The 25,652-nt window shown below is 35.8% G+C and overlaps 1 protein-coding gene and 3 gene segments (V, D, J or C); 2 read left to right on the top strand and 2 right to left on the bottom strand.

The window, feature by feature from the left end:
- The window catches only part of LOC306864992 (myosin-binding protein C, fast-type-like), a gene marked incomplete at both ends in the record, with an annotated part of 38,608 nt that extends 24,553 nt beyond the window's left edge, over positions 1-14,055 (bottom strand). The window contains 2 exons of the mRNA XM_079409325.1: positions 13,781-13,904; positions 13,998-14,055. Coding sequence (XP_079265451.1) covers positions 13,781-13,904; positions 13,998-14,055 — 182 coding nt within the window. The remainder of the gene's footprint in view (positions 1-13,780; positions 13,905-13,997) is intronic.
- The window catches only part of LOC306864846 (Ig kappa chain V region K29-213-like), a 764,502-nt gene extending 742,400 nt beyond the window's left edge, over positions 1-22,102 (top strand). The window contains exon 3 of the V gene segment in view: positions 21,667-22,102.
- LOC306864845 (Ig kappa chain V-III region MOPC 63-like) overlaps positions 1-24,065 on the bottom strand; it is a 684,433-nt gene extending 660,368 nt beyond the window's left edge. Inside the window, exons 1-2 of the V gene segment in view lie at positions 23,992-24,065; positions 23,599-23,904 (exon numbers count right to left, since the gene is read on the bottom strand).
- Positions 24,066-24,422: 357 nt separating this feature from the next.
- LOC306865327 (Ig lambda chain C region-like) lies at positions 24,423-24,755 on the top strand. The segment is given in 1 exon: positions 24,423-24,755.
- The last annotated feature ends 897 nt before the right edge of the window (positions 24,756-25,652 follow it).

Raw genomic sequence — 25,652 nt, 5'->3', positions numbered from 1 at the left:
TGCTCCCAATATAGCCTAATGACCATATCCCAAATATCAAAACTCAAAATGTAATTTCCATACCTAATATGCATATTTTACAGTCACCGTTATGCAGCGTGATCATAAACACAGCTAAGGCTTCCTACCAGTGGCCGTCCTTCACAAAACTTAACATCTACCACAGTTTTATCATAGATAGAATGCAAAATGTTTCAATACAAGCATTTCAGTCAAACGTAATTTATACAATATTTCAATCCTTTAACCCACGGGAGAAAATCAGCCCTCCACAACAGTTTAAAATCAGCCCAGTTCTGTGCAAAAAATGCAGATTTGGCAACCCTGCATCCAACACCAGCATCCAAAGTGTTTTAAATATTCTCTATCTATCTATAGTGGCTTTTGGATTGGTGAAAAGGCTTTACATTGCCAAAGCATTAGTAACATATTAAATTACAGATATACACATTCACACAAAACTAAAAAAAAAAGAAAAAAAAAAAAAGTTTGTTTTATAACGTAAAAAATATATATAAAATAAAATATATAATAAAAAAAAGACTAAACAAATAATAATAAAACAATAATCATGGTGTCTGGGTATCTATCCATGTCTATATCTTTGCCATGTGCACGAAAGCTATGCCACCATGCATACTAATAAAACATGTCAGATCATTAATATAGTGATGAGAAACTGCACAGCTTTAGTCTAATACAGGTTTTGTTCATTCATTCATTATTTTAGAGCAGAAGCGTGACCAGTGTGTTCACACAGGAGCAGAGGGTGTGTTTCATCTCTGCTTAGGAAAATATTACCATCTGTGCAACTTTATTTTTCTGTCCTGATACATCTGCTGAGCTCTTTCTCTTCACACTGACCCTTCCTCATTTATGAGCCACCTCTCCTCCTCAGCTTTCATCCTCCTGCATTGCTTCTACTATTAATTCCAATGTTATTTTGAGCTGTTTGAGGAGTTTGCATGTGTTTAGAGACCTCAGAAAGTTTACAAGCTAAAGAAAGTGCACAGAGAATTTTTAAAAGCAATGACAAGCAGGAAAAAACAGCACAATATATGACAAATTACAATATATCTGTCATATATCAGAAAAAAATAACATTTATAAATTAGCAAATCTCAGTGTTGTTTAAAACAATTCCCTTATGATATAAATAAGCAATAATCGCTGATAAATAACCAATAGCACAATATGCAGATTTAATCATGCAAAACAATCAAAGAAGTGATTTAGTATAATTTCTAATCTTGTCATGTTTTGTAACGACTTTCACCATCAATTCTGGCACTACTAAACATACTAGTTAAATTATCAGGAGATGAAGAATAAAGCCTAAAAGGCTGAATAAAATGGAGAGAAATACCTTCTGTGGGCTCAGGCATGGCTGTGGTTGCGTCTTGCTCGTCTTCCTTCGACTGACAGCTTGTGTCACTTTTTTTGCTTTTTATTTCACAGTCCCTCGGTTATTCAAAGCGTTCAGGGAACTCAAATTACCCACCAAGCAAGGAGAGAGTGTGAAGGAGGGAGTCCATTCAGGGGGAGAGAAGAGAGAAGCACTGACACTCGAAACCCCTCCTGGATTTTCCAAGTCTGAGAAGAAAGTTTGGAGAGATGGAGGGAGAGCCGGAGATGAGGGACATGACAAGAGTGTTTGCTGACAGACGTGCTAAGGTGTTGTTATTTTACAGAGCGTTTTACACCAGCTAAACAAAATGCCATGATGTTGCTCTTTCAACACCCTTTCTCATGAGCACATCACAAGGTTTCTTCATTTATGTCCATGTGTTTGATAGAATCTGCTGAATCTGTGTTATTGTTGTGCATTATTTGCTGATTTTGTGGGGTGGATGCTCAAGCATTTGTATACACTCGTTTGCACACACATACCCATTCATATATCAATATTTACAAAACAATAGTAATATAATATACTGTATAATGTATAATACAATATATAGTATTTGCAAAACATTATTTTAACTTTTTTTTTTTTATTCTTTATTTATGGAATAGTTTAGATTTATAACTTTTTACAACAGGTTATGCCCATATGCATAAGATCCAAAAATAAATAAATAGACTAAGTCATAGACTTAATTACAATAAAGGTTGTATGCCAGAAAAGTAAGATTATGATCAAAACAGTAGTAGTAGGATAATTTAACAATTTAATAATTTTAAGTATATATATATATATATATATATATATATATATATATATATATATATATATATATATATATATATATATATATATATATATATATATATATATACTTATATATATATATATATATACAATGAGTATATATATGAGTACAACAAGTACCCATTAGTAAAGCCAAAGAGATGATCAGTTCATGTGCGCTGTCGCTTTGCTTGATCTGAGGTGTCTACGGCGATCTATCATGCCACATTAAAGAGCACCAAAACGGTATTGCTTGAATTTCCTAATAAAATGGACAGAATTTGAAATCTGAGACTTTGTTTCATATCAAAACAAGTAACAACGCACAAAACTTAGCCTGTTGCGATTTATTGGTTTAGAAGTGCACTTTATGTACTGTTAATTCATCAACTGAAAAGAGAGTTGATTGGAATTTAAGAATCATTATTGGTTCATAAAAATAAGAATCTATTAAAATTGAAAAATCTATTTTTTTTTACCCATCCGTAGCATTTTTTTTTTTTTTTACATTTACATTTAGTCATTTAGCAGATGCTTTTATCCAAAGCAACTTACAAATGAGGACAATGGAAGCAATCAAAATCAACAAAAGAGCAATGATATGCAAGTGCTATAACAAGTCTCATTTAGCTTAACACAGTACACGTAGCAAGTTTTTTTTAATTATATAGTAAATAAAAAGAAAACAGAATAGAAAAAGAATAGAGCAAGCTAGTGTTAGAGGCCTTTTTTTGCTTTTGTTAATTGTAACAAATAAAAAGAAAACAGATTTAATACAAAAAGATTAGAACAGCTAATGTTAGTATTTTTTAAGAATAGAATTAGAATAGAGCGTGCTAGAGTTAGAAGGTCAAATAAAGATGGAAGAGATGTGTTTTTAGCTGATTCTTGAAGATGAACATATAGCACATAAGTCTGAATGAATTAATTTAGGTAAGGGGTGCAGAGACAGTGGTGGTTTTTGACATTAATGCCTTGAATTTTATACGAGCAGCTATTGGTAGCCAGTGCAAATTGATAAATAGAGGTGTGACGTGCATTCTTTTTGGCTCATTAAAAATTAATCTTGCTGCCATATTCTGGATTAATTGTAAAGGTTTGATAGAACTGCCTGGAAGACCTGCCAAGAGAGCATTGCAATAGTCCAGCTTGGACAGAACAAGAGCCTGAACAAAGAGTTGTGTAGCATGTTCTGAAAGAAAGCGCCTGATCTTCTTGATGTTGAATAAAGCAAATCTGCAGGACCAGGCAGTTTTAGCAATGTGTTCTGAGAAAGTCAGCTGATCATCAATCATCACTCCAAGGTCTCTGGCTGTTTTTGAAGGAGTTATAGTTGATGTGCCTAACTGGATGGTGAAATTGTGATGAAACGATAGGTTTGATGGAACCACAAGCAGTTCTGTCTTGGCAAGGTTGAGTTGAAGTTGATGGTCCTTCATCCAGCAAGAAATGTGAGATGCAAGCAGCTATCGTCGGATCATCAGGATGGAATGAGAGGCAGAGTTGAGTGTCATCAGCATAGCAGTGATATGAAAAGCCATGTTTCTGAATTATAGAGCCTGGTGATGCCATATAGACAGAGAAGAGAAGTGGTCCAAGAACTGAGCCCTGAGGCACCCAGTAGTTAGATGCTGCGACTTGGATACCTCACCTCTCCAAGGTAACTTGAAGGACCTATCTGAGAGGTAAGACTCAAGCCACTGAAGTGCGGTTCCTGAGATGCCCATTGCCAATAGGGTTGACAGGAGGATCTGGTGGTTAACCATGTCAAAAGTCGAGGACTGATTGGTGATTAACCCCCCCCCCCCCCCCCCCCCCCCCCCCTTTGTGTTTTCATGTCTATTTATATAATTCTATCTTTTAGTAAAACTGAGTCCTGTGTCCTTAACAGAGGACATATCATAACATATGAATAAAATATAATTTTTCAAAAATTTTATTTTTCTATTTTTTTCTATTGCTCTAAACAATGTAATGACATGAAAAAAATACAAAATTCACACAAAAAAAATGTTTGGTACTCAGGAGGATATATGTATGTGTGTATATATTATTTATAAATATTAATATATACTGTATAATGTATTGATATACTGTATATTTAAAATATAATTTAAAAATATTTGCCAAAAATGATTTTTTTAAATGTGTTAAATGTTTTTAAATATTTATTTAAAATGATTAAAAATATATTATTTGAAATAAATTAAATATAAGAATATATCATAATATTTAAATCTATTTGTAAATATTTGTATAAAAGGTTTTACAAATGTAAAAAAAAACATTAAAATGTTGAAATATTTGTATTTAACATGTTAAATATTTATGGAAATTTTATGTTAAAATATTTTCTTATTTTTAACATTTATTTTAAATATATAATATATACATATTTACCATAATTTATCATATTAATATTTATCATCATTTAGTTATAAATGCTTCCCTTTCATATATTATTTATTATTTAAAAGTAATGTAAATATAATACAGTGTATAATATATATCAATATACTGTATATTTAAAAAGTGTTTTTGAAAACATGGTTTTAATTTAAAATAAATATTTATTAGAAATGCATTACTATGTTACATTAGAAATAATAATGTAAAATTATTATATGGAAACATTAAATTATTACTTCATTATTAATGATTATTGAATTATATTCAAATAAATGTATATTTGTAACATTGATTTGAAATGATGTGTGCCTAAACACTGACTGTTTTCAGACAGGTTTTCTAAACATACCTCCATCGGTTTAGAGTCAGACGCCTACAGTCTCTCCCTCAAGACGACACATGTATATTGTCTTTCTGGATGCAGATACTTAGTTTCAGTGGCGTAACTTTGCTTTGAAAAGTGGTGGGGACACCGCACAAAACGTTTTGCTATTTGTTTATTTAATAACCGAATTTACTTGGGGACTGAGTTCAGAGTTGGAAATGCACTTAATTTCCACACATGCATCACATTCACAAATATGTCTATAAACATCCAAATAAGAAAAACGTAACATTCACAATGTGGAACAACTTGCTAAAAGGACAACTTGCTAAAAGTAGGTGTGATCAATGCACGCGCTGAACGAAGAATCAACATTACGTCAAGAGTCAAGACAAGCCCACAAAATGTTTCCTCATCCAATCAAATAATTTAACCAATCCTGAACTACGCAAAACCTTGTGTAAAACATGAATGAGAGTTAATTTGTGTTTGAAATAGTTAAACTACCTTTATTAATTAAATAAATGAAATTGTTTTGACGAATCTTTTTTTTTTTATGACGTTTTTATAAAAGCTCTATTTTTCCTCCCCCACCCCACATGTAAAGGCTAGTTAACGGTAAATGTTGCTACCTATAGCATAAATGTTAAAACATCAACAAAATGTCCAAAAGAAAGCGTGGAAGTGATATAAGAAGCTTTTTAGTGAAGCAGCCACGCACAGTAAAGGCCATTACACACTGAGTCCGAATTTTTCGTCCGAAATTTTCGCACGTTGAAAAATAAATACGACCTCACGTTGTCAATCACGTTTGCACACTGCCTCCGAAATTGTCGTCCGTCAAAAAAAAATCGGATCGGGTTCGATTTTTTTGCGTTTTTCGCATCCGTATAAAGCATTTTGAGATGCTTTGAGAAGGTGTTTTGACCATTCAGAGCCACCGTACAAAAAAAGCCACAGCGAAAGCCAAAATGGTGTCAGACAAATTAATACACTTTGTCTTGCAGCACAGAGCACTTTATGACAAACAAATTGCGGAATACAGAATATAAAGAACTGCTGTAGCCTATTTTTTTATGCCTGGCGCGCACCTTTCCGATGCCGCAGTTCGGGGTGTGTGTGTGTCTGTTGGTGTATCCATACCTCAGACAGTCTCTGTTCAGGATCAATTGGTTCACGGAAATTGGTGGTCTTCTTTTTAATATGTGGATTCAGTATCGCTAGCAAAATATCAAACTGAGGCACTGACATCCTGAAATAAACTTTGAATCTCTCGGGATAATCCCGCAGCTCTTTGATAAGGAGGTGGAACTCTCCTTCCTCTCTGCGCAATCTAAGGATTGGATGGACCCAATATTTCCTTTTTCTTTTTCTTTTTTTAAAAAGAGAGAGGCCAACAAAATCATCCTCACTGCTTGAAGACATTTTGTATAGTTTTGCGAATTCTTTCGCAACGGATTAATTAAAACGCATTGGACTCAGTGACAATACTTGACGTACTTGACAATACGTCACGACTTACTTACAGTGTGCAAGGTCTCTGTGCGTGACGAATTTTTAAGATTGCGAATGCGAAAAAACGCATGCGAAAATTTCGGACTCAGTGTGCAGAGACCTTAAGACTAAAATACAGTATTAACATTGTAGACTACAAATACATTTTAAAAGAGGTACAGGATCTGTAGACTAATTAATTATAGGGAAAGGAAACTACATATCCCATGACGCATATCGCGTATCTCGCGATAGTTTCACAACGAGACTTAATATTCATCTTTGAGGATGTTGAAAAGCTTCTGACCGGCGGAAAAAAATTGTTAAATGAATGAATTAGATTATGAAGAGTGACGATTTGTAGATGGTGCTTTTCCTTTAATACATATCTTACGCAATCTATTTTTCAGTTACTTTTTAAAAGTGGTGGGGACAATATCGAGCCTGGTAAAAAGTGGTGGGGACATGTCCCACCCGTCCCACCCGTAAATTACGCCTATGCTTAGTTTAGATCCTAATGAACTGATCTTTAATTATATTTTGGCTTTTGCGGCTTCATTCCTGTATAATCCCCCGGGAGTTTGATACTCCACTCATATTGCCAGGCTCATGCTGATTTTATTAATAGAGTCTCATCCCATATCTGGCGTGTGTATCAGGGATCGCTGCTGGACGGGTGAAGAGACACAATCTGAAGTATCTGTCTAATGGCATCACTGTCGTTCAGTTGGCTTGTACACACCATGTGCATCTGAGAGACAATCATATTGAGTTGCAATGTGACCTATGTTTTTTTTTTTATTTCTTATTTACATTATTGACTTGAATTTCATCAACATGCAATTAGTAAATGTGTTCATTTGTTCTTCATTTTATCATGAATTGTATTAATGTTATTTCTCATTACAATAATATTAAAGACTGACTGTGTTTATATTATTTATTTGAAGTGTTTTGTGATTGCCACATTTTTTTCTGTTGGAAAATATGTTAAAATGTCAACATTTATTAAAAACAAGATTTTGTGTATAAAATATTACAGGCATTTTTAAATCACAATATACATACAAATCGGATATTTATGCATTTATGTTCAATTATGTTTCTATTTATTCATTTATTTAACATCTTTAACATTTTCAACATAAATTATGTATTGTATGTAATATATTCATGGTTGTAATTATATTTTAAACATGTTTGGCTCCTTTGTTTTGCTTTATAATTTCATAGACAGCAGTTTATGAATTAATATAAACATTCTATTAGTGCTTTTTTTTACCTTGAGTTTTTTCTTCAATATTTGTGTAACATTTCATCTCTCTCTCTCTCTCTCTCTCTCTCTCACACACACACACACACAGACAGACACAGACACATATGTTGGTTTTTGTGGTTTATGGGGACTCTCCATAGGCGTAATGGTTTTTATACTGAACAAACTGTGTGTGCTATTGCCCTACACCAACCCTACACCTAAACTTAGCCCTCACAGGAGACTTTGTGCATTTTTAGATTTTCTAAAAAACACCATTTAGTATGTTTTTTAAGCCTTTTGAATTACAGGGACATAGGCAGTGTCCTCATAAACCACCTTCATATTGTAATACCTCTGTCCACAGGGCCTCGTGGCGCAACGGTAGCGCGTCTGACTCCAGATCAGAAGGTTGCGTGTTCAAATCACGTCGGGGTCAAAACTTTATTTACTCTCCAAATATGAAGTATTTAATTCAAAAGCACGAGTTATATTCCGAGTATGATTATGAAATTTAGTCACATGTTGGCGGTAGGTCTTACATAATAATAATAATAATAATTACTCTCTTCTATAAAAATTCAAGCATTCAAATATTCAAAAATGCCTTGAATTGTATGCGAGCAGCTAGCCAGTGCAAACTGATAAACAGAGGTGTGACATGCATTCTTTTTGGCTCATTAAATATGAATATATAATGAGTATATAATATTAATATTTTATACGATTGTATCATACTATTTTATTAATTTATATTATTATTATATAATTAATTATTCTTTATATTATTAAATACTTATATATTCATTTTATTTACAATGTTTGAACATTAAATCACATTTACTGACTTACATGTACAGATCACTAGATGGAGCTGCAGCACTATAAATGCTCCTGCTTCACTTTCTTAAAATGAACCTCCGTATCAGCCTGAAAAACATTATCGGCGTCCTGAGGTTTGATCCTGACACGCAATAAGGTAATATAAATAGACAAGACTAGCAGAATGAAATCCTATGGGATAATTCCAGGGCTTGAACCACAGGGCCTTGTGGCGCAACGGTAGCGCGTCTGACTCCAGATCAGAAGGTTGCGTGTTCAAATCACGTCGGGGTCAAATGTTTATTCTTCACATTTCAGCCAGGCATATATTAAATAAAATCTCATTCTGAAATCCAGTGGAATAAATTTGACCTTCATACAAGTGTGCATGTTTATATTAAATATTCAGTATTCAGAGAACATGAGGACAGTTGACAAACAGGTGTTTTATAGAACAAACAACAGCGTTTGGGTCTAGTTTTTTCCGTCATTGGATCTAAAATGTTTTTTTTTTGTTTATTCCTCCTTGATTTCTGGCGCGGAGGGCAAAACATCCGTAGAACTGCAGCACTTTATCATCTGTTTCAAGCCACTGTCATTTAAAACACATTAAACAAGAAGAAAATCGAAGATGCAAGACTGCAAGTTTTCATGCACATCATCGCCAAACAGCGGGACAGTAACGTTTATCGTGGCAGTGATATTTAAAGCTCAAATTCAGTTGACACCTGAATGATGATGCATAGTACACAAGGCAATCAGATGCACATAGAATTGGACATTTAAGCCACATTTGTCTGAATAAAAGATTGACCAAACATGCACAAACACACTAAAAAACAAAAAGGCAATGCAACTACAAACATGTAACTTACAAAAATGTAAGTCACCGCCTCTGGTGACTTTAATTTGAATTTATTTCGACTTTCATGCTGACTGATTTCGTTAAAAAAAAAGCAAACGTGAAATAGCCTATATAAACATATAAGGTAGGCTAATTTAAATATTTTTTAAATGTGGATGGAACAGCCTATAGAGGTCAAAACTACATTTATAATAATTTCATATAAACAATGTTTTCACTTTGAAGATCAGTGTTTTGGGTCAAATTAATGCAGGTATATAAAAAGATTATTCTGTCACTACTGTACACACGCACACACACACACACAAACAAACACACACACACACACAAACACACACACACACACACACACACACACACAAACACACACACACGCACACACACACGCACACGCACACGCACCCGCACACACACACACACACGTTTGTTTTTGTGAAAAGTGGGGACATCCCATAGGCGTAATGGTTCCTTCTCGGGAACCCGAGCTGCGTCACCACGCTTTGGGAACGCCCCTGCGTGACCGGCTCTGAATCTGCTGTGTACTCTGTCCAATGGAAGGGCGCGACGTCACAGGCGGGTGACGTCAGAGACCAGGAAGCATAAAAGCACGTGCGGCAAAGCCGGCGTCAGCCTTCTGTCATTCAGAACCGCGCTCTATGTGTGTCTGTTCTATTCTGTTGTCTGCTCGAGCACTTCACAAGGAATACATAAAACTGCACTCGATAAGACACTACACTGATTTGCATCCACCAGTATCATGTCTAAGAGTGGCACTAAGGGCGAGGGTAAGTCACGCTTGCTCAAACCGTGTGTGTCTCCAACACGAGCAGTGCGTGGCTTGCCTGGGAGCGGTGCACGCGGCCGTTGCGTTCAGTGAGGGGGCATTGTTGATTTCTTGCGCGCTCGGCCGCTACCTCCGCGTCGGAGCCTGCCGGTTTTCCCGATCTGCATACTGAGGTCTGTAGATCGTGGGGAAGACCGTACTCGGTCCGTCTCATCATTTCCGCATCTGACTATTATGGGACTGTCGCGGGTTTGAATGAGCGCGGCTATAGGGCGATGCCATCATGCCAAAGGTAGAACAGACGCTCGCGAGCTATATATTAGTTTTTCATGTTATTTCCATCTTAGTTTGTCATTTTAGTGCTTTAAATGGAAATGTGGTTCATTTATAGTCTTTTTTTTTTTTTTTTAATGGTTTAATTTAACTATAATAACCCTGATGGCAGCCTCCCTTTACATCTGCTGGGGTGTGTGTGTGTGTGTGTGTGTGTGTGTGTGTGTGTCATTTGGCCCAGTTTGTTATCGGTTACTCTGCTCCAGTGACGTGTCTGTCTGTGCATTTGTATTTCTGATATGCTGCCTTTTATTTGGCCAAAGTGTGACATTGGAAATGCCCTCCTTATGGTATCTAGTGGCCCTGTGCCCATCTCTCTGCACTATATGTCTCTTATAAAAGAGCTGCTGCATCATATCCAGACACATTACATTCAGACAAACTCAAATCAAAATGCCTTCAAGCACAAAAATTATGGTGCCTCAAATCAAGAAGACAGGTAAAGCATTACTATTAAGAACTAACCCAGAAAGTTTCCTCTGTCATCAAATGAGGTTGTAATGTACAGGATCTGTTTATATATATATTTTTTAAATGTATTAATTTTTTGTTTTTGTTACATTTAGCTGTAAAATTATAGGCATCGTACAGAAAAAGCAAATGTAGCCTACTAATAAACTAAGCTCAGTACATTAAATAAAATATGACAAAATAACTCAATTCAGTCTGAAACTGGGATATTATAATTCACTAAAGCATTTCCCATTTTCATGAAGTGTAAGTTGAAGTACTAAAACAACTTGAAATAAACTAATACTAAAAACTAAAACTTCATGAATTTAAATGAAAATACAAAGTAAAATCTTATTAAATACTAAACTACAAAGCTGTAAATAAAACAGATTGTAGAAGAGTAAGTTTTATGAGGAAAAAGACTGAAGTAGTTTTCTAGTTTCATACTTCAAAATGTGATGTTTAATTCAATGCAATTATCACGATTAATTTCATTGTCATTATTTGTCAAATTTACTAACAATTTCTACAAAAAATATAATAGTATAGCCTAATAGTATATGTATAAAATGTACAATAGTATATCAGTGACTCTAAAATAACTGGTTTGCAATAAACCTTAGTAACAAGCTACAGTTTCAAAGGCATGCATGAGGCCATTATGTCACGCTTATTATCAAATCAATGCATGCCATTTAATTATAGCAAATGTTTCAAGAGTGTCAATGCAACAGGGAGTACAATAACATGCTGGATGATTAAACTGAAGCATGATGTCAATTATCCAATGCATATGCATCAGTTTTGGGGTCGTGTGTAGTTTGACTACTGTATCAGCTTGCCACATTATCAGAAGTCTGAACAACTGTTATAAATCATTTCACACTGGGCTATTGGGTCAGTGGGTTACATTCTCACACACTCATACACACAGTACATTGCCACATGTCTGAAAAGCTTGCTAGAGATGTGTCCTCAACGGCTCAACTATCTGAGAGACAGACTAACGCTTGACAAGATAAGTTATGTCCTCATTTATTAAGTTCATCTATCGGCACAAACAAGGCCGTAGCCGTGACTTGATTTTTATAAAGCATGCATAAATGGAATAGTGAAAGAAATTCTAGTTGGTAGTAGGCTATAATAATTTTGAGCTACTTGCAAATAATAACGTAAAACGTTCGTGTCTCGTCACATTTAATTAGGAATTTCATGAATGACATAAATGATCCCGCATTTTAAATTTTTAAAACCACCATATTTGAGAATGAAGTAGAGTAGTTTGTGTCCCTGGATATTCACTGATATACACTTCTGATTTTTTTATTTCTATAATCTAAAATTGTTCTTTTATGGCATGACTGCAAACCCTATTTGAAACCTTTATTTTTAAGGGTCCATAAAGCACAAATGTAACCTGTTGCTGCTTCCCACCTGATCCACACCTGTGGCATCTCTGCCATCCTGCTGACTCATGTTTTTTCAGCCCCTGTTGGTTCCTTCTGAATCATTTTGCACCTTTCTTTGCTTCAAGCCCAGTCATGCCACTGTCTGTTCATGTTTTTAGGTTTCCACAGCACTCATTCGCTCCTGAAATCGCTTCCATCGCTTCCTGTGTGCTCCATTTTCTCCCTATTCTCACCTTGATGCCAGTTTCTGCGACTCTTAGGATAGAAAAAAAGAATAAAACAAAATAAAAATATTCATAACACCACAAAAAGCATAGTTTGTGCATCATTCATATGTTACAGCATACCAACTAATACTGTCACTCTTTTTGATCAACAAATCCCTGGTAAACTAAAAACAAGCAGATCACTGTTTAGTCTGTACATAAATGCATTTACATAAGTGCTTCGAGTCAGTATGAAATGAGAATTTTCTTTCAGCTGCTGTTGATGATTGTAATAGTTGAGAACAGCTGCGTTTAGCAGTAAATGTGAACTGAAGCTCTTGGGGTTTGAACATGGTCTCTGGAGACGGAGCTGCTCTATTCTGAGACGATCAGAATCACTAAAGCTGTCAATGCAAATCTGATTTTCACCTCAAACTCACAGTTTCTCTGTTTGATCGGTTCAGCACTCTGATCTGAACAGTTTCACTTCTGCTCATGAGAAATGAGTTATGAGTGAAACATTTATCAGCTTGAGATGAAGGAGCTACTTGAGAAACTGCTTAAGAACATCTTTGTTGCTGGTGATACAAATGACTTTACTATATGATTTTTGCCATAAGTTAAATATATTAAGGTTCTGCAATATATAAATATATTGTGGAAACTTAATTTCCTGTAGAGCTGCTTTGCAACGATTTGTATCGTTGTGCTATAAAAATAAACGTGAACTTGATTTCAAAATTAGATATGAGTGTAGTATGATGTATAGTACAACATTTGGCAACATTATTGTTTGTTTAATATCATCTTATACCCTGTGTTTTCTGATTCTGAGCATAGTTGAGTCAAACCCGTCTGTCACAGCACAGATCTCAGTCTAGTAGAGCTGATTTGACTCCTAACTCAGTTCTGAGCTCATGTGTAGTTGCTGTGTTTGTCTCTGTGTGTCAGTAGTGAGTGATAGTGTTTGAGCAGCTGCAGGATCAGTTCAGTCTCTGTGACTCTGACTGACAGAGGTTTTTGTACGACTCTTTATCACTGTGTGAACACCGTACCACTGCTGTGGTAACTCTGACAGTAATAATGTCCAGCATCTTCAGTCTGGACTCCACTGATGGTCAGAGAGAAATCACTGTTAGATCCACTGCCACTGAATCTAGATGGAGTTCCTGACTCGAGACGGTTTGTTAAATAAATCAGGAGTTTAGGAGCTTCTCCAGGTTTCTGTAAGTACCAGGCCACACATGGTGGGCTGCAGCTTGGAGCAGAACTGAATTTACAGCTCATCACAACATTTTCTCCTGGTGTGGCAGTTTTCACTGAAGGAGTCTGAGTGACTGTGATCTGAGCTCTACACCCTGAAAAACAAACCATTTGTTAGTCCATTAAAATGTGTTATTTGACATGAATTATTTAATCAATATTGTTTATTTTAAATATATAAAATTCACCTTGTAGTATGAAGCAGTATGAAAGAGTCCAGATGAAGATGATGATGATGAAGGTCATGTTGATGAAGATTGTTGCGTGTGTCAGTGATGAAGTGTTAAACTCACAGCACTATAAACACTCTCAGAGCACTCAAGCATCTGATCAATATGCAAACACACTCCACATCATTTACCTGAACACAGTCGCTCATTAACGGACACACAATTACTGAAATGAAAAAAATATTTAGCATATTTTATCTTATAGCCAATCTGTTATAAATTGTATTAGATCATTCACTTCTGAATAAATCTACAATACCAACTGTATATATTAACCTGACTCTCTCCTGTGAGACTTTGAGAATATTTTTGACTGGAGTTGGATAGAAATAGAGGACTGTTGATTCCTAAATTTAATGCCAAATCCATGGATGTTCCTGCAGGTTTTTCACAGACATGAGGATCATCGCACACACGTCTCTGTCAATCACTGAGTCTGATTGTGAGTCACATCACACATGATATAAAGTAAATGCTACCATAAATACAGTTTCATGCTTCAGACTGCATAAAGCAGATGAAGTAAAGTAAGGTAGTTTGTGCTGTGAGTGGATGTGTTTGTTGATGTGTGTTTGTTCAGTTAGTGAAGCGTTCAGGAGGTTTTTGTTCAGCTGCTCTATTAGTTTGTTTCGGCAGCGGCACCAAACTGGATGTTGGCAGTAAGTAAATCATCAGATATTAACATTATTACTACAACAACTGACTGTTAAACACTTTGTTGTTCTTTAGAAACTATGCAATTTTCTGCTCATTTATAAAATTTATATTTATATTTATTTATATTTTAATTTTATTTTTAGTTGACATTGAATGTTTTACAGTCAACATTATAAAGATGATTTTCAGTGTCATGGCATCTTTGTTTTCATCCAGTGAACTATAATCATTTCCGTCATTTAAATATAATAATTTTTTAATAACTTGATTTTTCAGTGTTTCAGCTCAGCTTTCTTCATTGATAATTAAATTCTAATTGGTTAAAAAGGTGCACTGAAATAAAATGTTTATCAGGTTGTCATTTTGGCACCAAATTTAAGCCAGTAATTAAACTTAAATTTTCAGATTAGTGTGTTGATTTTTAAGTAATATTGTTCATATTTCATATGAGTAAAGTTGTTTGTATTTGTATAGGCTATTGTTAATGTTATAGTAGAGATACCAGATAATTGTTATATTTTCATTTTTTTAAACAAATGTACCCAGTTTTCTCATGCTGTCATCAAAATTGTAATGAATTCCTGCAGTTATGTTTATTCACATCTGATCTTTGATGCTTTTAATCAAAGTAACTTGCACTGACGTTGATCATGAAAACGACTCTTCAAATCAATATATTTCACCAAACTTTCATTGTTTTCAATATAATTGTTCATGTATTTTTTATGAACCTGAAAGGAGACATATGCTTTCTTGAGTTGACTGTTGTGTGTTTCTCAGATTTCTGAGCCTGGAATAGATGGCTATATAGATGGCTAATAGAGTTTATAGACTGTTGTGTGTTTCTCATGATTCTCCACATCCAGCTTCAGTCGCTCTGATCTGCATCTGCTCTGCTTTGTGTGCTTCATACAAGACTATCAGTGGTGATTCTATTAATATTTACTCAATAAATAAAATACAATTGTTTTTGTGCTCTTTTTTTGTCTTTTTTTTTGTTTCGGATCTTTCATTGTTTCAGGGCTTTAGCTCACATTTAAAAATTTAGAAACTTCACTCAATGGACCATGAAAAACACCTGCAGATACATGAAACATGAACCTCACACATATAGTGTTAGATAAATTGATGGATATCGTGTTGATGATAAAGTGAAGATAACGTGTTAGATTAACATTTACTGTAGTAAGTGGAAACTGAATAAATGTTTTATATTTAATTTAATATCCATGAAAATTCAAAATTCAAAACTCAACGTTTCACTGTTTGATTATTAGTTAAACACTCTGAACTGGATCATTTTCACTTCTGCTGATGGAGTGAAGAGACAGTTATGAAGTTTCAGTGGTAGTTTTATCAGATTTATGCAACTTATCAATTAACTGTAACAAGGGATGGAGACTTTTGATTGGAAGATGATGAATGAACTATTCAAGCAACAACACCTTTATGTCGTGCTGATGCTGTTTGGAAAATTAATGTATAATTAGTAAGAAATTATGCACTATACAAATACATACTCATAAATATCATGGATTAAAAAAATGAGTTGAGAGTAGAAGAGATATACCATAAATGATCTGAAAAAAATTATCAGTATATTAAAATTATTTTAATAATCTTCAAAAAATAACGATGGACCTCATTAAGATCATATTTGTGTTTCTTCACTGTTGAGTGTGAGTGTTTGAGCAGCTGCAGGATCAGTTCAGTCACTGTGACTCTGACTGACGGAGGTTTTTGTACGACTCTTTATCACTGTGTGAACACATAGTTACCACTGACAGAGTGTCGACTCTGACAGTAATAATATCCAGCATCTTCAGTCTGGACTCCACTGATGGCCAGAGAGAAATCTGTTCCACCTCGTGCTCCATTCCCACTGAATCGACTGAAACTGCTACCATAACGATCATTTACATCATAAATGATGAGTTTAGGAGTTTCTCCAGGTTTCTGCTGATACCAAGCTAAACCCCAGCTATCTATTCCAGGATTAGTTTTACACTCTATAGTGGCGTCTTGTCCTTCAGAAACAGTCAGAACTTCAGGCTGAGTCACAGTGATTCCTCTGGATGCTGCTGACAACAACATTATATGTGTTTCATCAAATTAAATCAACATTAATAACTGAGACATGAGCATCTTTCTCTTCTGTTACCTGGAATAAAAGCTGTCAGAATCCAGATGAAGCTGCTGAAGAGATTCATTGTGTTTGTTGGTTTTGTACCGTGGTAAACAGCAGTGTGTTATAAAGTGTTTGAGTCTGAACGCTATAAACACTCGGAGCGCTGAAGCATGTGTCGATGCAAAGTGACTCTCTGTGGAAAAACCCTCCATCAGTCAATCGACTAACAGCGTTTATTTCTTCATATGGCTCTCATCATTGACACATTATACAGAGAAAAACACAAACACACAAAAGCTCATTAAGAATCACAAGTCTGAACATTTGTTTGAATGTGTTTGGTGAAATTCATCAAACAGAAATGAATATGATCACGTGGAGATGAAAACTGATTTGTTTTATGGGCTTAATTGTGTTTTGTGCCAAAATGGCATGTGTTTTCAAGTCATTTTTATTCTGCATGAGCCTCTGCCGTGTAAAGATGATGTTTGTGTGCAAATAATAGATGGAGCTCAGCTAAAACACTTTTACTTCATTTTGTTTCATTGAGCAGTGTCACTGGATGGAGACTTCACTTCACTGGTAGATACATATGTGACTGGACTAGGGGTAAATGTTATTTGATTCATGATTCATAGTTTTTTTTGTTTGTTTTTTTTTAAGAATGATTTTTGTTCATTCAGAATGATTTGATTCACATAGATTATGATTAAATGACATCTGCTCACCAATATTAACAATGTTAGTAAAATGACAGTATTTTATCTTATAAAAAATAACGGTGAGGTTTCCACACAATGAAAGTGCTTTGCTTCGGTGTCCGCACAATGGCTTGACAGCTTACGAGTTGTTCTGTCGTTGACTGTAACTAGTGTTATTTTGAGAGAGCCGTCACCTGCTCATGTGAGAGTCAGATCCATTGGCAGGATTTGTAATAATACATCGAGGAAACGAGTGAATCATTACACCGCTAGACCAGACTTTGGGATGGTGGAGCATCTGATAATGGTTATATTCAAGGGTGTAGTTTTGGTTTGAACATTGGGGGGGTTGAAGTAGACCCCGGGTCATGCTCCCTCTTAAGCTTTATTTATTTGTTGGTTTGCATAAATGTTTATTTTTGTAAAATGGTATTTTGTGCTATCCACCACACATGCACATTTGGTTGATTGCGTAGCTGCAATAAAGTAAAAGGCTAGTTAACAATTACTTGTTTACATGGATATAATGTATTTGATATTATTTAGACACTTAGGCTATAGTTTGACAATGTTCTAATTCAATACGGGAAGTCAATTTAACATTTTTTATATTGATATTATTTCTTACTCCTCAACAGTTCATCAGGCTCTTAATGATGTAATCTGTGCCATCATTGGAATATCTGAAGGTTTCTCCATCACTCATCATTAAACCCATTGGCTCTCGATTCTGACTTGTGCTTGCTCTTATGAAAAAACACCATAGTTCTTAACTGAAGCATTTGTTATAAGGCTAGCCTATTAATCATTACCAGGCTAATAATTCCTTTTTTTATTAATCTATATTGCATTTGTTATGAGAAACAACAGCCTTTAGAAACAATAGCTACAACATGCCACAGTTGTAATATAAATCTTTAGGGAAAAATCTATTCCCTTAACAGATTATCTATAATAAATTCTACAAGTTATACAAAATTTACCACACTACAATAAAACGTGATAAATTATAGTAAAGGTGGTCATGAGAAGTTTAATAATATTTTAATATTATGTTAGTGCTTGTGCAATATTATCTGTTCTCCTCTTTTCATCAGTCTTTTTAGTTTGTGCCTATTTTTAGATAATGTTCGACTTTCTCCATTAGTATTTTAAAGTGTCAGTTTCTCAATAGAATTCAAATAGATCGCATATTTTACCATCAGCTTGGTGATAGGAATGGCTCGCGCAAATCTTCTCTCACTTCTCGAGCGCGCTGGTGCACGCGCACAGAGTATAGTGTGATTCGTGCACAATTAAAATAACTTCTTCAGTCATGTTGTGCTGAGAAGCGCTCTGTTCGGTTCATATGTGAGGTTAGCGCTTATAAAAGGTTCAAATAATTAATAAATAGCCTGATTCTAGGTTTCCATTAACCGTGGTATAAATATTTGGGGGATACTTGCTAGTTTTGGTTATTGGGGGGGTTACCTTCCCCCATCTCCACACAAACTACGCCCCTGGTTATATAGGATTTGTCACTTTCAGTGGTTTTTGCACTGAATCCTGGTATTTGTTTATACTGGTATGATCTTAACAGCTGCTTTATGGAAGATGATGAATAAACTATTCAAGCAGCAACAGCTTTAATGTGCTGGTGACATACTTTACAGTATTATTAGAGAGAAAAAATCTCATTAGGTCTACATCAAAACTGTTTCTAATTATTTTTAAAAATACAGATGAAGTACAACAAAGCTGATATTAAGATCATATTTGTGTTTCTGCACTGTTGAGTGTGTGTGAGAGTGTTTGAACAGCTGCAGGATCAGTTCAGTCTCTGTGACTCTGACTGACAGAGGTTTTTGTACGACTCTTTATCACTGTGTGAACACATAATCACCCTCACAGCTACCAGCAGAATCTGTTCTGCAATGAAAACTCTGACAGTAATAATGTCCAGCATCTTCAGTCTGGACTCCACTGATGGTCAGAGTGAAATCACTGTTAGATCCACTGCCACTGAATCTAGATGGAGTTCCTGACTGGAGGCTTTTGGTCCAATAAATCAGGAGTTTAGGAGCTTCTCCAGGTTTCTGTAAGTACCAGGCCACACATGGGTTTGGGCTACAGGGTGTAGGGCTACTGAGTTTACAGCTCATCTCTACATTTTCTCCTGGTGTGGCAGTTTTCACTGAAGGAGTCTGAGTGACTGTGATCTGAGCTTTACACCCTGAAAAACAAACCATTTATCAGTCCATAAAATTTATACATTTATTTGTCTATAAATGTGTCCATTTATTTTAAAGCAGCTTTAAAATTATATTATTTAAATGATTTATTTCAAATATATACTATTCACCTTGTAGTATAAAGCAGTATGAAAGAGTCCAGATGAAGATGATGAAGGTCATGTTGATGAAGATTGTTGTGTGTGTCAGTGATGAAGTGTTAAACTCACAGCACTATAAACACTCTCAGAGCACTCAAGCATCTGATCAATATGCAAACACACTCCACATCATTTACCGGAAGACAGTAGAGATACACGATTTTGCCATTTTAATTGCTCAATATCTTTGCTAATATAGTTTTATTTTATCTAATAAATGAATTGATGGTACTGTACAACAGATCAAAGGTCATCCAATAGGGAATAACCATTTATGTCTTTCCTAAAGATTTCATTATAAAGTAGTTAAATGGATTTAGAAGAGTTATGTATATTGAAAATGCGGTGAATACATTTTGGGAGTGATTACGAAACAAATAATTTCAACCTTCATGCAATAAGTATTATTTTTAAAGATGAACATTTTGTGCTGTTTTTATAATAATACATTGCTTATGTTGAGAAGAGCTGATGTTGAGTCTCATATCAGTGTGTGTGTGTGTGTTTCTCTCTCTCTCTGCTGGAGTTTGAGTGTGACAGAGGTTTTTGTACGACGCTTTCACTAGAAAGAAGCACTGTGGTACACTTTTGGTGGAGGAACTGAACTGGTGCTCAAAAGTAAGTCTTTTTAAATTATCTAATAAAAAATATGATGTGTGTGCTTTTTAAACTGAGGTTTAAGGTTATTTAAGAACATTTGGCAACAATACTCTGAAGTCATTATAAAAGATGTTATTGAAAAACTTTACTTTTCACTTATTCTTATTGTCAGTTTTTATTCTATTTTATTAATTGATTGCACCAGTTTGTGTATGTAATTAAAAAATTGTAATTAATTTTGTCTGCTATATTATGAATGTCATATTTGATGTTCCTTGTTTTTTGTACAATTCAAGCCACATTTAATATTTATATTTAATAGCATTTTTTTGTTTTACATAAATAATCTCCCACGTAACGTTTGAGTTAATTCCGATATTTATACTATTTTTAGTTATTTCTTAATATATTTAATATTGTGCATGACTCAAAAGTTGAACAATGTAAACTAAATACATTTAACTTCATCTGTCATCCTCAGACAAAAAAGAAATTCAGCAGATCAACATTAAAAATGAATAATTTAACATTATGCTGTTTATGAGTAATTGTACTAATCAAAGATTATTTTCAAAATAACATATATAATTTGTTTCCTAAATCAGAACGGAGCATATTATAATTTTGAAAGTATTTTATGTTTGCTTCAGAGAACTGATTTATATTTCAACATATCTTGTACTTGATACTGTAAAAAATAAATCTATAAAATGTACAGTAAAAAAATGACAACTGGACAAAAGGACAGCTGTGATTGTCAGACTTGTTCCTTTTTACTTCCAGAAACTTTAACAGTATTTTACTGTAAAATCATGTCATGTCATGTCATGTTCGATTTATTAGTTTTTCATCGTATATAGTAGGGAACTTATTGTTAACTGATTAACAGGTTTTTACTGAAGCATTTTTACAGTCTTTTACCATTAAAATTATTATTTTTTTTTTTTACAGTGTCCATTTCATAATAGTAAATATTAAATTAGCCAGTGGAGAATATTTTCTAACTTGACTCATGATAGTGTTTGTGATATATGAATGACAGCAGTGAAATAGAATTACAGTAAAATGATGAACTGATTGTGATTTTCTCTGCATTATCACGTCTGCTCCAGTGAAGATTGTAGCTGCAGATGTGAAGAAGTGAGTTTTGTGTGTGTTTGTGTGTTTCAGCTGGTCCCGCAGTGAAGCCCTCCGTGTCTCTGCTGCCTCCCTCTTCTCTGCAGATCTCTGGAGGCTCAGCCGCACTGCTCTGCCTGCTCAGCTCTTACTCTCCACAGGGGGCGCAGGTGAGCTGGACGCTGGACGGGTCAGAGGTCAGCGAGGGGGTTCAGACCAGCGCAGAGAGCGAGCGGGACGGACGCTACAGCCGCAGCAGCGTCCTGAGCCTCAGCAAAGCACGCTGGGAAGGTGCAGAGCGCTTCGTCTGCAGAGTAACACATGACGGAGCTGCTCAAGAGACCTTGTTCCTCAAGAGCTCCGAGTGCTGATGTTTCTCCAGTGAAGAGCAGCAGGATTCACAGCAGTCACGTGATTTACAGCTCAATACTCAAGCAGTCTTTCAATCTGCTGCCATTGCTGTTCATTCAATAAAGCTTCTGAACGCCTTACATTTGTGTTGGACTGCATCATTGATCAGTGTGTCCTTCCTTCACTAAAGTTTCAGCTGCTGGTGATGATTGTAATAGTTGAGAACAGCTGCGTTTAGCAGTAAATGTGAACTGAAGCTCTTGGGGTTTGAACATGGTCTCTGGAGACGGAGCTGCTCTATTCTGAGACGATCAGAATCACTAAAGCTGTCAATGCAAATCTGATTTTCACCTCAAACTCACAGTTTCTCTGTTTGATCGGTTCAACGCTCTGAACTGAACAGTTTCACTTCTGCTCATGCAGTGATGAGACAGTTATGAAGTCTGAGTGGTAGTTTCATAAGACAAGATTTTCAAGAATGCGTATGGATACCCTGCAAGTTTTAATGCACAAATCCGATCTTTTGACCATATCCAAATTTTTTGGCCCGTCTGTTTACATTCGCTTTAGACACGACTGGTATCCGATATCTGTTTACACATTAATTCCCGCCCAAACGGATTGTCTGCAGTGATTGCTTTACTGTGCACATGGTAGACCCTAGGGTTTTACTGTGCTATTAAAATTATTTAAATAATTCACGTCGAATGGCCATTATTATTTGCCAGCATAGACAACGGCTTTCATGGATGTTTTGCAGCACTAAATCTGACTGAACGGATAAAGCCTGGAAAATAACGGTAATTTTAATTTGTTAGACCATTTTATCTACTGCTTATTAGAGGTGGAATTCTTTGACATAAAGATGATATTTATTTAAATGAATTTGAATGAATTAACGAGAGAACGAACAAACGAACAAACTCATGCACCCACGTGAGAGGGAGCGAGTGATTGTGAAGCATTGCGAACAAGCTTGTCAGTTTAATTACAGAAACTGCTAAGTTATCACCTCATTGCCAAGAAATATAATGTAGCTTTTAGCTGTTGTATTTTCAAAATTCATGGGGCAGGGCTTGAAAACCAGCTCCTGAATGAGCAATTTCTTACCTATAAAAAGTTTCCATCTCAATAAAATGCGAGCTCATACAGCACGCCGGTATTAAAACGCCACTCGCATTGGGAGTTGTATGGAGAATCGGATATGTGTGTTTAGACATAGGTCGGCTGTCCAGATATCAGATGTATCCAGTGTATCCGATTAAAATCCACATTTGGAAGTGGCTCAGATCGGATGTGAAAAAATCGGACCTCGCACAGGTTTTTGTGTTTACACGTGTGCAACAAATTCCAATCTGTGTCAGATGTGAGCAAAAAATGTTTTTTGAAATTGTTTTTTTTTTTTGTGCCAGTGTAAATGCAGCCTAATAGAGCTGATTTGACTCCTAACTCAGTTCTGAGCTCATGTGTAGTTGCTGTGTTTGTCTCTGTGTGTCAGTAGTGAGTGATAGTGTTTGAGCAGCTGCAGGATCAGTTCAGTCTCTGTGACTCTGAGTGATGGAGGTTTTTGTACGACTCTTTATCACTGTGTGAACACATCATCACCCACACAATCACCATCAGAATCTGTTCTGCAATGAAAACTCTGACAGTAATAATGTCCAGCATCTTCAGTCTGGACTCCACTGATGGTCAGAGAGAAATCACTGTTAGATCCACTGCCACTGAATCTAGATGGAGTTCCTGACTGGAGGGTGCTTGCCAAATAAATCAGGAGTTTAGGAGCTTCTCCAGGTTTCTGTAAGTACCAGGTTAACTCTTCATCCCCATCACTCCATCTGTACACATCTCTGTTGGTTTTACAGTTGATTTTGACTGTTTCTCCTGGTTGAGCTGCTGTCGTTGAGGGACTCTGAGTGACGCTGATCTGTCCTCTACTCTCTGAAACACAACAAGAAGAAAATCAACTCAAAACTTTGACAATATACTTGAAGAAATGAATTGATATCAAACTTGTGCTCCACAAACCTTGAGCAAACGCTGTGAGAGTCCAGATGAAGATGATGATGAAGGTCATGTTGATGAAGATTGTTGTGTGTGTCAGTGATGAAGTGTTAAACTCACAGCACTATAAACACTCTCAGAGCACTCAAGCATCTGATCAATATGCAAACACACTCCACATCATTTACCTGAAGACAGTCACTCATTAACAGACACAAAATACAGTTACTGAAATGAGAAAAAAATTAATCTTTTTCATAACATTATATCTTCTAATAGCCAGGTTGTTATCAATTATATCAGATAATTCACTTCTGAATACAATAATACAAGATCAACTTTAGTATATTATCCTGACTCTGTTCTGTGAGACTGTGAGAATATTTTTGACTATAGTTGGATAGAAACATGACTTAGTTATTAATGACATCACATTAATTTTTCATGCATTTTTTATGAGCCTGAAAGGAGAGAAATGTTTTCTCGTCACTCGTCCTAAAGTGAGCGTCCTGCCACCCTCCAGTGCAGAGATCTCCTCAAAGAAGACAGCGACACTGGTGTGTGTGGCCAGCAAGGGCTGGAGCCTGAGCTGGAAGGTGAACGGGAACAGCAGGTCTCAGGAGAGCAGCGCTGGGCTCCTGGAGAAGGATGGTCTGTACAGCTGGAGCAGCAGCCTGACTCTCTCTGAGCAGGAGTGGATGGAGAGCGTCTCAGTGAGCTGTGAGGCCACACGGAGCGGCCAGCCTGCGCTCACTGGACACGTGACGAGACAGCAGTGTTCAGAGTAGATCTGCTGCTCTTCTCACTCATGTCTCACATGGAGACTAACAGCACATGAGCGACTCCTTCATTCTCCACATCCAGCTTCAGTTGCTCTCATCTGCAGCTGCTCTGCTTTGTGTGCTTCATACAAGACTATATGTGTGCTTTATCATTCAGTTATAATTATATTAAAATTCAATCAGTAAATACAATTGTAACTTTGTTTTAGAATTCTGTGTCATTTTTGTTTTGAGTCATTCATGAGATCAAAGTTTTTTCAAAGAAACTTCACTCAGTGGAGCATAAAAACACCTGCAGATTCATGATGAAACAAGAACATGCAGCCAAATTATGAACCTCACAGATATAGTGTTAGATCAATTTAATAATATAAAGATTTAATAAGATAAAGTAGTTAGCAAGTGAAAAACTGAATGTACACTTTATTTAATATCCATGAAAATCTTCACTGTTGAGTGTGTGAGAGTGTTTGAGCAGCTGCAGGATCAGTTCAGTCACGCTGACTCTGACTGATGGAGGTTTTTGTACGACTCTTCATCACTGTGTGAACACATAACCACTGACGCTGTGTGCATTCTGACAGTAATAATGTCCAGCATCTTCAGTCTGGACTGCACTGATGGTCAGAGTAAAATCTCTCCCAGATGATTTACTGCCACTGAATCGTGATGGAGTTCCTGGCTGGAGGTTGCTTGTATAATAAATCAGGAGTTTAGGAGCTTCTCCAGGTTTCTGTAAGTACCAGCTGAGAGCAGGATTTCCATCACTAGTACAGCAGGAATCACTGCTAAATTTACAGGTTACAGTGACTGATTGTCCAGTTTGAGCGAGCAGCACTGAGGGAGTTTGAGAAACTGTCACTTGCCCAATAGATTCTGTCAAATGAGAAATATGAGACATCA

The sequence above is a fragment of the Barbus barbus genome, assembly GCF_936440315.1.
Source record: "Barbus barbus genome assembly, chromosome: 46".
Lineage (NCBI taxonomy): Eukaryota > Metazoa > Chordata > Actinopteri > Cypriniformes > Cyprinidae > Barbus > Barbus barbus.
Note: the sequence above shows the minus strand (reverse complement) of the source record. Positions and strands in the feature narration are given on the sequence as shown.